The following is a 20,672-nucleotide window of genomic DNA, read 5'->3' on the forward strand; positions in this document are numbered from 1 at the left end:
AAAAGACTGCTTGTTAAATTCACAGAAGGAATGCATAAAAGGCAGAAGTAAATAAACGAGACATAGAATTCTTGTTTTCAAATAAAAGAACTTTAAAAATAAATTGGCCTGCAAAATGACTTTGCAATTACAGTGTCATATATGGCCCCACTGTGTCTCAGAGGCACTGCATAAATAGGAACAGAATGGCCTAATGCACTTTTTCACAACAGTGCTTCTCAGCCAGGGGCTTGTGCGAATTCATTCCACAGCTAGGTGCCGGTGACACTTCGGTTGGCTTTATTGGCAACATTTTGATGATGCGTCCTATGCTAAGAGGAAGGCTAGAAACCAAGCACATGTCAAGAGCAAAATCCACCATGTTACTTCTTTTCGTGCTTCTTGGTTAACTCCCCAACGCCCAGTTGGATGTGGCCCTGGTTATCACTGATTCTCTCTTCCCTGCGCTGGCTCTCCTGGGAGACTTGCTGCACAGCTCGCAGGATTGCGTTCTGCACAATCTGTTTGCTGGCATTCTGCAGCTTCACCTCTTCAGGCTCATTTCCAGGTTTCTCACCTAGCCAACAACATGAAAAGGAGGGAAGAAGGAGAGAAATTAATTTCAGGAATGTGAGAGGGAAGGGTAGGGGAGAAAGAGGAGGGAAGAGTGAGACTATAAGAACACACTGGAGTGGACCAGTTAACTATGAGAAGTTATGACTGGGGGACTGGTCTCAGGATATGCTGTGGATACCAAAGTCCTTGATATAAAATGACCTAGTGTTTGCATATAATCTACACACATCCTCCCATACACTTTAAGTCATCTGTAGTTACTTATAATACCTAATATAATGTAAATGTAATGTAAATAGTTGTTATACTATATTTTAAAAATTATATTATTTTTCACTGCTGTACTGTTATTTCCTTTACTGGGTTTTTTCCCAATATTTTTCTTCCACGGTTGTTTGAATCCTAGGATCCTCAGCTGCTAGAGAGACAGTTTTGGCCAATGAGGGCCTCTGGGAAAGTTTCTAGAAAAGAACAGACCCTTGCCCTTTTGCACCTTCCCCACTTCCTTCAGGAAATGCAGACAGAAGCCTTCAGGTGTTGCAATCATCTTCCAGTAAGCGTGAAGATGAAAGTCAGCATTCTGGGCATGGCTGGGGAGAAAGCAGCAGCCTAATTTTGAAGGCAGCACTGAGCATCTGTACCAGCCCTGGGCCACGTCCTTCTGGGCATTCATGTATGTGATGAAAATAATTCCTTTCTGTTTAATCGAATATTATTCAGGTTTCATGTTACTTGCACCCAAACGCATGCATAGCGTATATAACCTCACTGGGGCTGGAGAATAGATGATGACTGAATCCATATCAAGATCAACTTTGCTCCTATAATAGGATCACAACCAGTGAAACTATCAGAAGCTGCCCGCTGCGATCTAGAGCAGGCATTGGCAAACTTTTTCATCAGAACCTGCCCCCTGCTCTCGCCCCCTGGGATCTAGAGCAGGGATTGGCAAACTTTTCCTTTAAAGAACCAGTTAGGAGATAGTCTAAGTTCATGGGTCATACAATTTCTGGAACAACTACTCAACTCTGCTCTTGTAGCATGAAATCAGCTATCGATGAGTGCATAGGGCTTTCATTCAATAAAACTTCATTTACAAAAAAACAGGCCACAGGCCAGAACTGGCCTGTGGACCAGTTTGTCAACCCCTAATCTGGAATGGTGGGAACCTCCTAATTAGAAGGCTAGGCAGTCTACCCAGCGCTGATTCTCTACTTTCTTTCTTAGGTAAAAACACAATTTTAATTTTATTTGAGTAGTTACGTAACTAGGTATAGCTAAATTCTTGGTGGAAGTAGAAGTTCATTTAATAAAAATCCTGGAAAAGGGATGTAGAAGAGTAAAGTCAGATAAAGGCCTTTTATCCTCTACCCATCCTATTGCCTGCAACTCTGGCCTGATAGTTATTACAAGGGACGAGCCATTAGAACCATTAGAATAGAAACTGTTTTCAGGGATTTCAGAAGAAAAAGAAGGAGCTTGGGATACAATGACCAAGAAGCCACCATACCAGTTCTCAGATCCCCACCTCCAGGCCTCTTTTTATGTTAGAATAAAATAATATACTTTGTTTAAGGCAACTGCTATTCTGTATTTGTTTCTATTGTGCAGCAGACGTAATACTAATTCATACATGGTAGACTGATCATAAATCTACCATTTGTTTGAAGTGCAATCTGGAAAACGCTAAATCCCACCTATTTATATTTATAGTGGTAAACAGAATGGACATAATTTCTTATTTAAAATCATCTTTTTGGATATTTCCTCTACACAAATATGCTCACTACCAAGAAGATGTATTTAAAATTGGAGGGATGACGTTCACTGGGGTTGATTAATTAACAACAGAATTTATACACCTATGAGGAAACATCACAAAAGATAATATTGAGTAATTCTGGAAGACCAGACAGTTCTTATTCATTTAGTCATATAATCGTCATTTATGGAGCATTTTTATCCATCCATTGAGGGATTTACAATCTAGTGAACAAAGCGAGATAAACCTATTCAGAGCAAAGAACAATATTTTTAAAAACAGGATAAAACCATCAATGTACACCAAACTGAGCAGACGAGTCTAGACACACGAATTGCAATAGACTGAAGCTGTGAAGTGGCCAAGAAGAATAGAAATTTTTCTATATGAAGAGTCATGAGGGTATAGCTATCAAGAATATGTGTTTTGAATCACTTCAGAGATCTCAGGTCCTTTCTGCCACTTGCATTCATGCAATCTTGGCCAAGATACTTCACCTCTGTAAGCCTGTTTGCACATCTGTAAAATGGGCAAGTGGCATTAATTTAGGGTGGTTGTTGGAGAGTTAACCAACACAAAGCGTATTCAGCACTCAGTGTGGTCCCTAACACATAGTAAGCATCTGTAAGTGTCCACCATTGTGTGTTCATCAGGGAACAGACTAAGCTGTTGTAACTGAGAAACTCAAAAAGAGGACACCTCAAACAAGAGATATTCATTGCTCTCTCGTGTAAAGCTCAGAAGTACTCCAGTGTGTCAGTAGCTCTGCTGCATGGGTTATCTAAGGACTCTAACTTCCTTACATCTTACTGCTTTAACCTTTCTAACAATATTGCCCTCATTTACCTGAGTGAAGCTGGTTAACCAATATCCCATGTGGGACCAAAAGAAAGCAAAAACGAAAAAAAATGGAGGGCAAGCAATTTGCTTTTAAAGAATTGTCATAAAGGTTGCAAATATCACTCTACTGACATTCTACCCAGGGAAACTTAATTACATGGCCACACCTAGCTATGTGGGAGGCTAGGAAATATATTCATAGGCCAGGCAATCATATGTCTTTCTGAAATTCAAGGAGGGGCCAGGCGCAGTGACTCACAGCTGTAATCCCAGCACTTTGGGAGGCCGACGTGGGTGAATCATTTGAGCTCAGAAGTTTGAGACCAGCCTGGCCAACATGGCAAAACCCTGTCTCTACTAAAATACAAAAAAAATTAGTCTGGCATGGTGGTGAGCACCTGTAGTCCCAGTTGCTTGAACCTGGGAGGCAGAGGTTGCAGTGAGCTGAGATCATGACACTGCACTCCAGCCTGGTGACGAGTAAGACTCTGTCTCAAAAAAAAAAAAAAGTAAAATAAAATAAAAGAAATACAAATAAAACTCAAGAAGGTTCTAATGCTAAAACAAAGAAGCCATTAAGGATTTAAAAAAATTACTTCCAAGCAAAGCCAAGGCTACATTGAAAAGGGAGAATACAGTATATACTGGCAGCAGGACAAATGTGAAACCCAGGTTGCTCTGTCTACTACCACTATACAGTGCATAAGTGTGAGGACAAACAAAAACAATTTCAAAAGATTTAGGCTTGCTCCTAGAAAGAGTATCTTAGTCAAACTAGATGCATGTTAACTCTCACTGCCCTCATTACCACTTCATTTCGGGTCATACATATCTACCTGCAGTGGAGGTTGTGGGACAAAGACAGCAGCGAAGGCTGGAGCAGAGAAAGAAGGATTAAGGTGGGGAGAAAAGCCACCCAGAGCACTTAACAGACAATACATGCAAAATAAAAAGGTGCAGAAAGCACATATACTACTTGTGGGTTAGACTCTTTGGTATGCGAGGAATAATATTCTCTTCCATTACCTTAAGCTATGGTAGAGGGGAGAGGACCATGAAAATAGAGATACAAATGTCATAACCAAGTGTCCAGGAACTGTTTAGCTGAGCTTCACATTACAACTCGGAAACTGGAAAAATCCAATATAGCTCCAGTTATTGCACCACGTAGGTTATCCTCTGCCATGAGTCAGCCTCACCTCTCCATCTGCTGCGACCAGCCAAGCACCTCTTCGCTTCTTCTGGAGTCTCTCTGACTTTATGCATTCACTCACTCTTATTTCTGCACATTCACAACGTGCAGTGCTTCATGGCTGGACATGTCTCCTTCCCTCTGAGGGCATTCCAGCTAAGGTCCTGGCTCATGTTCTTGCAACTGACTGACCTTTGCCATATCTTCAGTTGAAATTCCTGTGAGAGAGAGCCCAACAGACTCTCCATATCACCATTATCCTTATAAAGCAGCACTTTTATACCAGGTAGTGGTTTTTTTTTGTTTTTTTGTTGTTGTTGTTTTCTTTTCTGATGGGGTCTCACTATGTTGACCAGCCTGGTCTCAAACTTCTGGGCTCAAGCAATCCTTCAGCCTCAGACTCCCAGACCTGGGACTACAGGCACACTCCACCACATCAGGCTCCAGGCCACTTCTTAAGCCAGCCATAGGTTGAATAACAAGGTTTATTCTGGCCCAATCTGCTGTGCCCAAAAATTCGGATCAAGAGGTGAGAACACAGCTACTTAGAAGGAAGGAACCACTTAACCCCATTGTCTTGGCAAAGCATCCTGGAGAGCAGGTGTTCACAGGTTAGTCTTGGTGCAGCATCACACTCATGCCTCCTGGCATTCCTATGGCATTCACTTGTAAGGGCAAGGTATTTGGGAAACTCCTGATGGAGACTCTTATAATAATACAAGTACCATGTGAGGAAGTACATTACAACCAACAGAAGGCAGGGCCAGCCACCCAAACCCTCCGAGTCTCGCCAATGACTTACGTGCGCTGAATTCCCTTCAATGTAATGAATCACTTAGCGTCGTAGGCAGACTGTTGTCTAGTTTTAAATGATGCAAACATCTTCTAGCCTAATTAGCATTTACAACAACATTTTTGTGTTCCACAAAACAATTGAGGAGTTGATTTAATTGGCTATAAACTCTTAAATGCCCAATATAAATAAACCAAAATCAAGAATGTGGTGTAACTGAATTTGTCTTCAGTGTCTTTCCACCTCTTATTGTTACTCGCCTTTCCCCAACCCCAGGCATCCACATGGTCCTGCTTATCTGTGATCACTGAGTGCTCCCCCATGGGGGGTCCAGCCTTCCACAGACCACTGCGAGCTCTACAGCTCCCCACCACGCCCCTCAGAACTTTCTGCCCCATATCCCATTCATGCCTCCCCAGTGGAAGGTGTCTAAGGAACTCAACTCAATTGCAATCTCTTTAATAATTGATCTTAATTTCTTATGTATTGTCATTAAAATTGTGCTTCTAACAACCATTGGATGACCCTCCTGATAAAAACTTACATCAATTTTCCCCCTGGAACCTAAGTGTCATTTACTTCTATTACATTAGCCCTGTTATATTCCAGTGAGGCGGGTTTTGGAAAAGGTCAGTGTTCCATTTTGAGACAGAATCTGGTTAGTGATTTTTTGCACAGATAGGGCACCAGAGGTTGTATCACAAATGGCATCTCTATCTCTCATCTCTCCCCACTGACTCACTAAATATGCAAATTACAGAAGTCCCTACCAGAGCAAGACAGGACTCCAGCACCACTCCCTGCACACACTCTAAAACACAGGGCTGCTGCTGGTAACCAGGGATCAGATATTTTATCTCCCCTTCTGATTGCTTGAGACTGCAAAGACAGTATGGTCATTTATCAATGACAAGCATATGGAACACAGAGAACAAGAGCTAATTCTGGGCCCTTTAATAATAGAATGATAGTTTTTTTCCTCCCATCTCTGGAACTACAGGAATTTTCCATGAAGGACCAGATGTTAAATCTCACTCATCTACACCAACTGCAAATAAAGCAAACCCAGGAGCCCTGCTTTGCTACCAAATAAGCTAAAGTTACATGAGTTCCCAGCAATGAAAAGCCACAGCCTCTGGGTTTCCAACTTGCTGCTAGCCCAACTGAGCATGCTATTCCCCTATGCACCATAACCAAATCAGAAGCATTTTAGGTAGATTTGAGATGCAGAAAGCAAGACAGCTATCAGCAGCCATAGGACATTTCTAAGTCATATTTGAGTGATACTGCCTATTACCACCACCACCCTTATCAAATCAGATGCAGGGAATTAAGAATTACCCCTGACTCTACCTACAATGGCCAGTCACGTTATTTCAGATTGTAGCCAGCTACTCTTATATAACTTACATATTTATGGAGTTATATAAGAGTATATAAGAGTATATAACTCCATAAATAATGTGGAGTTCTTTATTAAAATGTCCTAGACAACAAGATACATGAATCAGAAGGATATTTATGGAGGACCTACATGCATGGTACTATGGAGAATAACATAGGCCACTAGGCCAAAATGTTTCATTCATACATACATTCGTTCATACATACATTCATTCATAAAAGAATTACAAAGCCCTTACTACATGACAAACAGTAGACTAGGTATTGGAGACTAAAATGTTGAGCAGAACAGTCATAGCCCCTGCCCTGTGTGAGCTTACAATCTAGAAGAGTCAGATGTTCACCAGCTAATCAAATAGGTTTATAATTGGGAGCTATGACATGTGCTTGAAGGGAGCATAGGGAGCATACTGAAACCATCCCCACAGGGTTGACAGGAATTGAATGCCACACTCTGAACAGAAATATAGTTATAATTAAGCATCAGTCAGGCTGCGCTCTGGCCCGCTTACTTGTTGCTGAAAGTCACTCAACACTAGATACTGCCAGTGCATCCCATTGTTCCTATAGACAGGATAGCTGACATTACAATCATGAGGTTTTTGTTTAAGGATCACTTAAGAAGTTTTTCAGAACCCAAATTCCAGCAAAACAGCGGATGCCAAACCCCACAGAAGAACAGGATCAGTATGAAAATGCAACATCTTCATCCTGCTGTCCCAGGACTTCACCCTGCACTCTTCGACCAATCAACTATCTCCACACACTTCAGCCCACTCCAAACCCTTAAAATCCATAGCCCCAATCTCCTTGGGTAGATGGATTTGAGGTTTCCTCCCATCTCCTCATCAGCTACTGCACGATTAAACCTGTTTCTCTGTTGCAACGCAGTGTCTCCACGTATTGACTTGCTGTGTGCATCAGACAATGAACCTGTTATGATTGCAATACCACAAAGGGAACTCATCTAGTTTAGGGGTCAGGGAAAGATGTCCAGAGAGGGGACTTAAGGATTAATGAACATTAACTGGTAAAAGGAAGGTGCTGGGAGCAGGAAGGGAAGAACACTCCAGGCAAAAAGATCCACCCCTGAGTGGCAAGTCCCTGATGTGTGTAACAAGAGCAAGGCCGGAGAGGAACTGAAGGCAGCCTGAGCGGCTGGTGCCCACCAGGGAGGGAGGGAGACGATGACGTTGAAGAAAGGAGGCCAGCCTGGGCCTGGGGTCCTGGGGAGGTATCAGGGCCTTTTGTTGAGAGTAAAGCAGCCATGTATCCTCATATCTGTGCCACCCAGTGTAGCTTCAGAAGTCTGAGGAGAGTTCCATAATTAAGGCAAAAATATGCAAGATTTGGAGAAGGCCTTGAAACATAGATGGACTTTGGAAAGGCCAAGGGGAAAAGGAAGCAAATTCTTTCCCTGGCCTTAAAGGGCAGGGCAGACAAGTGGCTGGCTAACAGGGTCATGGAAAGCTTTTACGTGCAGAGCTGCTGAATTATTTTAGAACATAATTTAAATGATACAATATTACTGGATTGTAATTCCTTAGGGAAGCTATAAAAATGGTGCCAATAAAACTTGAAAAGGAAAAGACAATTTTACTCTAGGAATCAAGATGCTTATTGAGTTATTTTGGCCAAGAAAAAGCAAAGTTAATTTTGAAGGAAAGAAAAACAACAAAACAAGGAATAAGAAGGACCTAATTTACCAGCTGTTAATACCAGTTACAAAGCTAAGTCAATTAAGAAAGTGTGATAATAGTACAGGGATACAAAAATTGACCAGTACATTAAAGAGTCCAGAAACAACCGCACAGATATATGGAACATTGGATTTATGGAAAACACGACACTGTTGTATGGTAGGAAAAGGACAGTATTTTCAATCTTTAGGGCTGGGCCAAGTAGTTACTCATATAGAAAAATAATGAAAGTGACTACTTCATACTATACACAAAAAAATTCCAAATGGATTTCATATCTAAATCTGAAAAGTAAAATAATTGGAGCACAGAGGATTTTTAGGACAGTGAAACGACTCTGTGTGATAGACACTATAACGACGGACACGTCATTGCACATTTGTCCAAACCCATAGAATGTACAACACCAAGAGTAAACCCTAATATGAACTGTGGAGTTTGGGTAATTATGATACGTCAGTGTAGGTTTAAGTGTAACAAATGCACCACTCTGTGGGGGATGCAGAAAGGAGGAGGCTGTGCGTGTGTAGGGGAAGGGGACGTAAAAGAAATCTCTGTACCTTCTGCTTAGTTTTGCTATAAACTTAAAACTGCTTCACACCTGCAAGCCTAGCACTTTGGGAGGCTGGGATGGGAGGATCACTTGAGTCTGGGAGTTTGAGACCAGCCTAAGTAACATTGTGAGACCCCCATCTCTATGGAAAATTAAAAAAATAAATTTATAAAAAGTAAACAATCAAGCTGTTAGAAGAATATCTTTGCGACCTGGAAGTGGACAACGATTTTTTAAACAGGACACAAAAAGTAACAACCATAAAGAAAAACTTGGACAAATTGGGCTACATTAAAATAAGTGGTTTTGACCAGGGAAATACACGCTTGGAAAAAAGACTTTTCACTGGAGGTAGAGGCACAGAGAAGGCTTATGAAAATACCGTCTTGGAAATCCTTTAAATATTTCCTTTTTCTGAGCACTTAGATAACAACCAAGACTGTGTTATGAGTTCAGAGAGACTTAAAAGGCTGTTCTGACCACCACATAAATGTCTGCAAAATTCAGCAGAAATGTAGGTTTTCCTCCTTTCACCCCCAAGAGACTCAGAAATCAAACTCCTCCCAAGGGTGTCTCCTTTCTTGGAGTCACTAGGAATTCTAGAAAATCTATGAAATGAGAAATAAGAATGAAATCCTAAGCGCCCCACCCAACTGAACAGACCCCTTCTTGGCCAAGGGGACCCCAGAGTAACCTGGGAAACAGTTCTGAGCCCTGACGGGATGGGAGGTGGGACACGCCTTGTTCTCTCTCCTCCCTCGCCAACCCTGAGGGTGAAACAAAAACTAGCCTTCTCAAGAGACTCCACACTGATGTCAATCAATCACCTGAGGCTGTCCCTCCCTTTTACTTTTCAACAAAACAACCAACCAGCATTCCTCCTGTCATCCAAGCTGGAGTTCAGTGGCGCTAGCTCTACTCACTGCAGCCTCAACCTCCTGGGCTCAAGCGATTCTCCTGCCTCAGCCTCCCAACTAGCTGGGACTACAGGCGCCCACCGCCTCGCCCAGCTAATTTTTTGTATTTTTTGTAGAGATGGTGTCTTATCGCACCACAGGGCTGGTTTCTGTTTAACCCTTAGGGAAGAAAGCCTAACGGGGTTGGCGAAGGAGGAGGTATAACAAGGTCTCTCCCACCTCCCATCCCATCATTGCTCGGGCTAGTCTCGAACTCCTGGGCTCAAGCGATCCGCCCACCTCAGCCTCCCAAAGTATTGAGATTACAGGAGCGAGCCACTGCACAGGCCAGCAGCCTTCCTTTGGGATAAGAGACCATTGACCATGGAGTGGCTCCCGTGAGTCTATGCAGGCTGTGCAGTGAGGGTTTTGCATCCTCTGCTTCATCTTTTGATGTCAGGGGCCTGAAAACTCCATCCTGGGCAGTATTTTGAACTCGGGACCCAGGGGGAGGTATGAACCTCAATTGCTCATGCGTAGGTTTCTCTTTTCATAACTATTCATGACTCCTCCTGTAGCTTATTGAATATGGATATCTGGTCTGCTCAGCCAGAATTCCTGTTCCCTGTGGCCCTCCGCAGAAGTGTCTGTGTTTGACCTGTGATCCGCGGCTGCGCGGCCCAGCCGGTCAGAACGGCCGCCCTGCAGGCTGCAGCCCTCTGTGAGAAACAAGCTCTCCTTTCCAAATGTATGAACCGCGTCATTCTTCAGCTGACAAACAGAAAGTTCAGGAAAAGCAATCCAGAACCACCAAACCACCAAGCTGGCCCGAACTCAGGACTTCCAGATGTAGGAGCCTGCTATTTATAGGGGCAGCCAAAGTAGACACTGTGATCTCATGTGCTAAAGGAAGCCACAGCACCAAGGTCCTAATAGAACAGGAGGCAAATTTTGGAAGCCAGAGGCTCGCATACTTTCTTCCCCACTGCAGGACCTTCCATAGCCTCTGCCTTGTCCTAGTGGTGGCCTCCTGGGGGACCAGGACATTGGAGGTAAGAAGATAGGGAAAATCCTTGACTCACGAGACAAGGGCTGGTTTTATTTTATCAAACATACTTAGAATAACTAGTACATCCACAGCACTTTCGGACAACAAAAACTCTTACTGGGCCATTTATAGATTCCTCCTCCCGAGAGTTCTGAAGCAGCTGGAAATGGAGTCCAGAGGTTTCTTGTCCCCATTCAGATAAGAATTACTGGACCGTATTACCAGATCTCTTAAATATTTTAAAAAAGATTCTCAGTTCCCAGGCATGGTGAGGACATGCTCTCCTTTCCTGGGAAGGAAGGAGGGAGGGAAGCAATATGAGCACTATGAGTGATTTTAAAGGAATCTTCAAAAACAAAAGTCACCCCCACCCTATGCCACTGTCCTCCCTGAAATAAACAACGCAATCTTCACAATCGCCATTTCTCTGCCAAAGAAGGAATCAAATTCCCAGATGTGACAAGTCATCAGAAAGTGCAAGTCTAGAAGTTAACTAAATAATCTCTCAAAAGTAATATTTAGTCCCTGGAGGAAGTGAGTATAGAGCAAGAATCTCAGGGGGCTAACCAGAGGAAGATTCTCCTCTGCCGTAAAGTAAAATCCTTTCTACTCTCCTTGAAAGAACAGCTCCCAACCTTTTGAAGATGATTGCTTTGTAATGTCAAAATATTTCCCATATCCCTTCATGACACAATGACAAGAGGAGGCTATGAATTCAGTCATGCTTTTAGATGATTAATAGTATTAATTACAACAGCCTCCATATTCAGTACATTTGAAAAATGGCAGGAGTTCTGTGAGACAGTGTATTCCGACTGCAGAAACTCTGAGAGGCAAATAAGGCATAGCTGTGCTTTAAAGCAGCTCCATGGCCTCGGTGTCTTTCTTGCTCTCACACCAGGCTGGAGGCGTTAGAAGAAGCAATAAAAAGCAGGCAGATGTTGTAAACTAATTCCTAATGATGAATTTTCAAGGCTGTAATGGGGGTAGGGGACAGGGGATGGTGTGAAACTAGAAGCCTTCCTCCAGGTCTCCTCAATGTCTGGCCTCTCCTAAATAGTCACTCACAAACATTAATTAAATGTCCAACATCACTAGGTTTCCATAAGGCAGGCTGAGTTTTCGCCTTCAGGAACAATGTGATAACTAAGATTTTTTACAATTTTTAAGTATCGTGAAATATTTTAAGATGTGAAATGATTAACCAAAATGAAGTATCAATTCTATTGTTTAAGTGGAAAACCGGAGGCTCAGGATATTCTTTGGAGTCACACACGGGGTTAGATCTGTGTGCTGCACACCCTGGGCCAGAGTCCCTTCCATGACACCTTCCTGCTGCGGCTTCCGTCTGCAGGATAAGGAAGGAAAGCAAGGAGCCGGTGTCCAGACACAGAGCCCAATGATTATTTCCTTCTCTGCATAAAATGGAAAATACATAAATGTATCCCCTCACTTCTCTGTGTGCTTCCATTTGCTCCATTGTCTCAAACAGCAGCTGGAGTAACTTTTAAAAAATGCAAATCCAATCTGTCATGCACCTGCACAGACTCTTCCTTGGCCTTCCATTGCATTTGGAAAGAAAGCTCAGCCTCTCGCCATGGGCCTCAGGGCCCTGCGTGACCAGTCCCTGTCTCTTGTGCAGCCTCATGCCCTCACCCCTCCTCTCACTTAGCGGACACGGACTTTCCTATGACTCTGTGCTCAGTTCATCAAAGATAAAATCTAGTCGTGCATGTATGCATGTCTCATTACCACTTACTTTATTTTCTTAAAAACGTTTTGACATAGAAACTTTTTTAATTATTAAAATTTTTTCAAAGATGGTGCCTCACTCTGTCATGCAGGCTGGAGTGCAGTAGCATGATAACGGCTCACTGCAGCCTTGAACTGCCACCTCAGACTCCTGAGTAGCTGGGACTCCAGGTGCATGCTACTACCACCAGCTAATTTTTTTAAGTTTTAATCTTTTTGCAAAGGTGGGGTCTCATATGTTGCCCAGGCTGGTCTCAAACTCCTGGCCTCAAGTGATCCTCCTCCTTCCACTTCCCAAAGCACTGGGATTACAGGTGTGAGACACCATGCCCCGCTGTTACAACTTACTGTGGGACCTTCAACAAGTCAGCTTCCTCACCTCTAAAATGGGCACAATAATGGCACGCCCTCACAAGGTTGTTGCAGCCTGCGTCCCCTGGAGCATCTGCTCTCAAAGGGATGACCCCCTTTGTTCTCACTCAACATTGTCCCCGTGTGCCCAGTGCACAATCAGTAAGTATGGTTCAATGAGTGGCTGTGAAAGTCACGGTTTTCCAGTCTGTTCTTTCTTCCCCCACTTTCTCTGCTCCCATTAATGTTCTGCTCTTGGCCTGGTTTGCTATGTTTTGCTGATTCGCTGCAGTGAGAGTTAAGGCACAGGAGGAAGCAGCTGAGGAGACACTCCTTTGGTGCCAGCTCAGCCCCTCTGCATGAGAGACGCTGCAGAAAACACACTAGAGCGTGAATATTAGAAATGCTGCTCCAATTTCCGGGCCACATATGGCTAGGCCAATGAGCAGTTTCGAAATCTTATACCCAGCTCACCTCTGCCATCTCTTAGCTTCTTGTTTTCTCCCTCCTCTTCCCTTTGCATGCCTATAAACTTCTAAGGGGGTCAGTTCTCCACTCCCTCCATTTGGTTTCAAACACTACAGAACAAGGAATAAGCTCTTTTCAGTTGGGTCCAGTGATGTTCCCAGATGATTTTGTTCCTGTTGGTCAACCATTTGCCATGACAACATTCTCCTCAAGCTTATAAACTTCCTGACCCCTGCACACATTGGTGTGTAATGAACCAAGTCCTGCCAACACTCTAAGGCTCTGCAGTCATGAGCCTGTGCTGAGAAAACCCTTGTCTTAGAGGCACTGGGTTTGAATCCCATTTCAGGGTCTTTATGAGTTCACCTGAACAAGCCTTGGTTTTCTCACATCTAAACTACAAAATACAGGTGAAAACTTCTGATTAATTTTTGAAGCAGATAAATGAGAATATGAGTCACCATTGCTTCACCTACAAATAGGATAAAGAAATACAAAACTCTTCCTCCAGCCATGAGTTTCCCTTATCCTAGTATATGTGGCTTTTCTTTTATTATACCTTTTTTTCTATAACCATGAGAATGAGAATCTTGGCTCTTTTTACTGTGTTGGGGTTAATTAGAAAGAGAGAACAGGTGGCTGGAAATAGAAAAGGAAGTGAAGAACAAGATCAGATGTTTTACGTCCTTTTTTTTTCCAGTGATATTTCAGAAGAAAAAAATAAGCTGAAGAAAAATAAACCCAGACTTCAGAAGTTTTTGTTAGAACTGTGTGACAGGAAATTAATGTCACGTGTTTCACCCTGTGTCTCAGGGAACCTTGGTTGCCACATTCAAAAACTCCAAGTCAAATGTATTGAGCTTTTGGTCTGAGAACCAGAAATGGAGACAAGAAGAAAGGGAGGTAAGAAGAGTTAGAGGAAGGGAGGAAAAGTGAAACAGTACCTTTGAGGATGCAAATTAGCTACCTTCAAATACAATTAAATTACATTTTATCTAATTGAAATCGTAGATAGTGGCTTAAAAGTTTCTAGCAAGCAAACTATGGTAAATAGAAATTAATTATAGAAGACATAATAACTGACTAGTTTAAGATGCAAGAACTTACAATGACAACACTGTCATTGTGCTGTCATTTTTGCCTTATTTAGTGAAAACATCTGCGTTTTTTCAATTATTCATCTTATTTTTTCATGAAACATTAAGTTCTTCAGCCACACACTCTTCTAACATAATTTGTTAGTTGGTTTGTCTGTTTAGCCACCACTCAATGTAAGAACTAGGCATTGGCCAGATCCTAGACACCATCTGAGTGCTGCTCTCCAGTCGTGTCCCCTTAATCCTGCGAAAGATAAATCATCTCCAGAATTTTCTCACAATCATTTCTGTGTTTTTCTTTAATATTCTGTCACAAATTTATATTGGTGTCTGTATCTGTGGTTTGATCGTTTTTACTTCTATATAGTGTCCCGTTTAATGAATAGACCAAAATATTTCCATTCCACCAGTAATAGAATTTGGTTTGATTCCAGTTTTTTAGCTATTATTAATAATTCTAACATTCTTGTCCTTGCCTACACATGTGCAGGAACTTCCAGAATCTAGAAGTAGGAGTAGTCTTCTGTATTGTAGAGAATAATAAGCATGCTCAAATTTGCTAACTATTGCCAACCTGTTATCCAAAGGAGGTCTGCAAATTTGCATTCTCATCAGCAAGAAACCCTCTCATCGTTCAAAATTCTAACCAATACCTAGTGTGTGTCATCATTTTAAAAGTTTTAACCTGGTAAGTATGCAACTGTATTTCATGGATTTTATTTGCATTTCCCAGATAACTAATGAGGTTGAACATCTATTCAGAGATTGATTTATGATGACGATTCCTCTTTTTATGAGGTACCCATTTAAGTTATTTGCCCATTTTTCTACTGAGTTGTTTTCCTTTTTCTTACTTTTTTATATTCTTGTTTTCTCCCTCCTCTTCCCTTTGCATGCCTATAAACTTCTAAGGGGGTCAGTTCTCCACTCCCTCCATTTGGTTTCAAACACTACAGAACAAGGAATAAGCTCTTTTCAGTTGGGTCCAGTGATGTTCCCAGATGATTTTGTTCCTGTTGGTCAACCATTTGCCATGACAACATTCTCCTCCAGCTTATAAACTTCCTGACCCCTGCACACATTGGTATGTATGTGCAGCAGATACTTCTATGGCCCTCTTTGTGGCTTAAAAAAAGGAACCTCTGTGTTTCTCTTAATGAACAGAAGTTTATTTTAATGTAATCAAATCTATTTTTTTAAATTCGTTTCTGGTTAACAGTTTGTTGTGGTCTTGAACTCTCTATCCTGAGCTCTTGAAGTTGTTCTCTTCTATTGTCTTTTGAAAACTTTGCAATTTTGATTTTACATTTGGGACTTTAATCCAGTTGGAATTGATTTTTGTGCATGGTGTGAAGTAAGAACCTGATTTCCTGTATTTTCATATGGATAGTGAATTGCCACAGAATAATGTTTTGAGACGTTTGGCCTTTCCCTACTGACCTGCCATGGCTCCTTCATTATAAACCAAGTATCCATATATGTTGGGGGCTGTTTTTAAATTATTTACTCTTTTCCATTGAACTACTTGACTTGCACCCATTTCTCTGTCTTAAATACTACTACTATATAAGCCTTAATATCTGGAACAAAAAGTCTCCATCTTATTATTTTTATTGAATAATATCTTAGCTAATCTTGGCCCTTCAAATTCCTATGTAAATTTGGCAATCAAAATTTATTAGGTTCAAAAACTTTAAAAGTCTGTTGGGATTGTTGCTGGGACTCCATAGTTGCATGGAGTTTCACTGGCTTCACTTGGGAAAATTAGATCTTTCCATATTTTGTATTTCTGCTCCATGTCCATAGTGTACCTCTCTATTTATTTAGGTCTCCTTTAATTTAAAAAAATCATGTTTACAAAGGTATTGTACATCTTTTGTTAAATTTATTCCAAGGTACTTCACATCATAGTAAATTATATATTTTTAAAATTGTATTTTCTAAGTGTTTATTGTTAATGTATAGAAATGAAATAAATCTTTTAGGTTAATTATTGATTTTAAATTCAGAAAACTCACCAACTTCTCTTAATTCATATATATATATATACTTTTTTTTTTTTGAGACCGAGTCTGGTTCTGTCGCCCAGGCGGGAGTGCAGCGGCGCCATCTCGGCTCACGGCAAGCTCCGCCTCCCGGGTTCAGCCATTCTCCTGCCTCAGTCTCCCGAGTAGGTGGGACCACAGGCGCCCACCACCATGCCTGACTAATTTTTCGTAGTTTTAGTAGAGTCAGGGTTTCACCGTGTTAGCCAGGATGGTCTCGATCTCCTGACCTCGGGATCCGCCCGCCTCCGCCTCCCAAACTGCTGGGATTACAGACATGAGCCACCGAGTCCGGCCAACTTCTCTTAATTCTAATAATCTGTTGAAACTTCCATATACAATGATGGCATCTCCCAATGATGACAACTTGCTGTCTTCCTTTTAATTTCTCTAAGCTCTATTTATGTATTTACTTACTTATTCACCTTTCTATGCTGGTTGGAGCCTCTAGTAAAAGACTGAAAAAACGTGGTAATTCCTATATTGTTCTTAATCTCAAAGGAAAAGATTTTGCTATCCCAATATTACGTGTGATATTTTCTGGAGCTTTTGGTAGGTTCCATCAGTGTAAGAATTTCCCTTTTATTTCTTGCTGCCTAAGAATTATTTTTTAATTAGAAATGCCTATCAAATTTTGTCAAGTATTTCCTCACATCCACTGAGATAAATGTGTTATTTAATCTCACTGAATTTATTAATATTGCAAAGCACACCGGCAAATTTTCTAATGCTAACAAATCTTTAATTCTTTGGATCAATTCACTCAGGTGTGATGTATTACTCTTTTCATAGATTGCTGGATTTGTTTGCTAATAGCCACGTGAAAATGAAGGAAACAGTAATAAAAGATGGAGCTCTTCAAGGTTTTTGGGAAATCTGAGAGGGGAATGTACCACAGACCAAAAACAACTGATACTGTAATGGATACTGATAAAAGAAGGATTTATGTATAAAAGGGCTAACTTGAGTCTGTGTACTGTTAAAGAGATTATAAGGACTTAGGTCAAAATCAGTGAAAATAACAAATGATACAGTTGCATGGCCACATTTTCTCACCTGGCCTATTTACTAGAATCTTCTTTTAGAAAGAAAACTCCAGAAATCAGGAAGCCAGAGTTGGGAAAGGTGGATCTCACTCTTCTGGTCCCCTAGGAAAGGATTCTGAGCAAGCTAGGCATCCTGCTGCTCTGACTGCTTTCTTGGCCCATGTCCTGGAGGGTTGGATCTGCCAGAGGCGGTAAATAATACATGGAGTCATTTCAACTTCTATTCACCTTCTACTACAGGCCAGGCAAAGTGGCCTGTACTTTATCATGAAGCATTAGGGATATTGAGAAAATCCACATTTCCTTGTCCTCAAAATGTTCCCCAAAGGCACAGAATATCTGGGAACTATGAGCAAATCTCAATTCCCCAGCCTAGTTTAACTCATCTTTCAATCACAATAGAAATGCCTAGGATGAATATAAGGATTAAAATATGTAGTACATATTCAAACTCTATGAAGAGTTCAATGTGATGTGTATGTGTGTAGCTGCTGGGCTGATTTCAAATCTACCGTGAGTTACAAATGCTCATTTTGCATATTTCTCTTTATAAAAAATAAATAAATAAATAAGCAATGCCAGAAGTGTGAAGAGGAAAGGGCTCACCCAGCCCCGGGATAGGCATTGGAAAGCAGAGAACAAAGAGAAAAGTGATAAAGAGGGTGACCAGTTACAGGAAAGGTCAGGTCTAAGTGACAGCCTCAGGCAGGTCATGGAGCTTCTTGTTGGTTTGTGACTCTCAAAATCTAGTTTCCACAAGAAGCACCTAGGACTGATAGTTACAATGAAGATTCTCAGCCTCCACCCACAGAGATTCCAATTCAGTAGGTTTGGGATTCGGCTCAGGAATGTGCGTATTTAGCCATGACTGCAGGTAATTCTGGGGCAGGTTTCAGGCAGCCACCCTGTTCTTCAATGCTAACTTCAGCCTATGCCCTCAGACTGTGAGGAAATTTGGTAGCTAAGTGACTATTTTATGGTCTATTTAATTATGGGCACAACCCAGCAGATGATTCAAGTCCCAAAGTGCAAGTTCTGCCTTTTCCATGTACTTAACCAGCTAATTGCCAAATCTGCACTGCATTTGGAGAAACAAGAGTCAAGCACTAGTCTTCAAAAAGCTTTTAAACATTAGTTTGAAAATTCTGGGTATTACATATCTATCCCCTCTCCAGGCCTCAAACCAGGATTATGAAGATTAGTATCGTTTCCAGGGGTTTCCTCTTTAATTATATTAAATGTAACGAAGCACCCAGATTCGTGTGCAATATAAGAAATACCTTTTTGTTAAAGGGAAATGGAACTGCTATTCTGATAATTTTTGGCTTGTTGAGAGAGAGAAATAAACCAAGTGGAAAATGTTCAAATTCTACTTTATCATGAAGCCAAAAAATTTCTGGTCAGAAACACTGTCAAATTACAAACACTTATCTATGGAAACATTTCCTCCCATATATGCTTTAAATTCTTTGTATGTTAAAGTCATGTTGTCCTCTTGGCAGCCTTCAAGCAATATATTTCAATACTTAATTGGAGTTAATAGGACTGAATTGAAATGACTTCCAAGAAGTAAGAAAATCAGAAGATACACTTCCAAGCCTTATGAAGCATTAACAGGTGAATCAATGTAGAACATTTGCAAATGACAAAAAGGAAATGCTGGCAAATAATATTATCAATATGTGTGTTCAGAAGTCTGAACAATATGACTCAATATCTTTTGAATCCATCTGGTATACTTATGTGAATCACATCATGTACTGGGCAGTTTATTTTAAAAATTGAATAATACAACTATTATGTCTTTGTAGAAAACTGGGGAAAGGGTGTAATTCTAACTATCAGATGAATAGAAATGACCATTACTCTTTTGAATATATATCATAGGTAGATATTACACCTGTATGTGGAAAATATTCTCTAACCATGTGCAAAAAATCTAGAGCAAGATGAAAAAAGTACGGTGAAAAAACCCACGTGATATTTGAATTTAAAATGCATGTAGAAATGATTTTGTATAAAATCATGTTACCCCAGGGGAATAGATAAATTGATACAAAGATGGAAAAGGAGGAAAAATAAACAGATTAGTCCCTTCACTTATTACAGAGTTCTTTTGCCTTAACAGGCCAGAATTCAGCAAAGTAGAAGAGTAAGCAATTCATTTCTTGTGACTTGTGGTAAGGTTAACACAACTTAGCACCACAGGTGGATTGAAGATATATCACAATTTTGTATTTATTTTACCAATAGAATGTTTCATTCACTGAAAACTAAATTTACCTCTAGAAAAGCAAGTAAAAAATGTGTTGTAATTTCTACTCTATTATCTCTAACCAATGAACTCATCTGTTTTTTATAGGGCTAAGAATGTCAAGGTCATTTCTACAATCTAGAATGAGCCAGAAATCTGAGTCCCTCCCAGGAAGACAGATAACATCTCTGTCACACAAACTGTCCTCAGTGTATCCCCCTATGGTCATGGGAGAAGGGGTGGTTGAAGTTGATTGAGTAGCTTAACAAAATTTTATCACGACATTTGAAAATATTTACAGTACTTGCCTTACAGGTAATGCATACTACACTAGTGTCATTCTCTATGCAAAGGCAGCTCATAACATTTATATCACCCCCACTTAATGTAAAAATAAATTGGTGCAGACAATGCATTTCTGGTGATGATGGGTAAGGAAAATTGTCACATCACTGGTCTTTTAAAATCAATATTAAAGAGTTGGGAGTACAAGCCACTAATGTGTATTCAATTATGTCTAAAGGTAACTGAATGTATAAATAACATTTTCCTCTATGATTTGAATTTACTGCTACCTTCCTAGGCCATTAAATAAATAATTTTCCATTCTATTTTATTCCCTGCTGTGTACAATTGGTGTCTCTCTTATTGTTTATGCCAATCTGCCAGGCAAGTAGGTAGTAGAACATAAAAACCAATTGAGGAAATATGGGTTGGTACAAGGGCCCATTAAAAGAGACAGATGAACCCAGACAAACATTCTATTGGAATGTTTCAACCTGTATCTTCTACTTATCAAAGGGAGATATCACTTAAGACTTTAATTAGTAGCTAATAAAAGCAGATAAAATGGTCCCTCAGCTACTGACTCTATCCCATGCTTAACTTGTAATTGGAGAGTGGCAAGGTCTGCCTG

At 40.8% G+C, this 20,672-nt stretch overlaps 1 protein-coding gene across 3 annotated transcripts in view; it reads right to left on the minus strand.

Annotated features, from left to right (window-relative positions):
• Nucleotides 1-256: 256 nt before the first annotated feature.
• Nucleotides 257-20,672, minus strand: part of LOC105478838 (A-kinase anchor inhibitor 1) — a 52,980-nt gene continuing 32,564 nt past the window's right edge. For all 3 annotated transcript variants that reach the window (XM_011736499.3, XM_011736500.2, XM_011736498.2), the window contains exon 2: nt 257-556. In XM_011736499.3, coding sequence (XP_011734801.1) covers nt 363-556 — 194 coding nt within the window. In that variant the 3' untranslated portion in view covers nt 257-362. The remainder of the gene's footprint in view (nt 557-20,672) is intronic.

This window comes from Macaca nemestrina, chromosome 19 (assembly GCF_043159975.1).
Source record: "Macaca nemestrina isolate mMacNem1 chromosome 19, mMacNem.hap1, whole genome shotgun sequence".
NCBI lineage: Eukaryota > Metazoa > Chordata > Mammalia > Primates > Cercopithecidae > Macaca > Macaca nemestrina.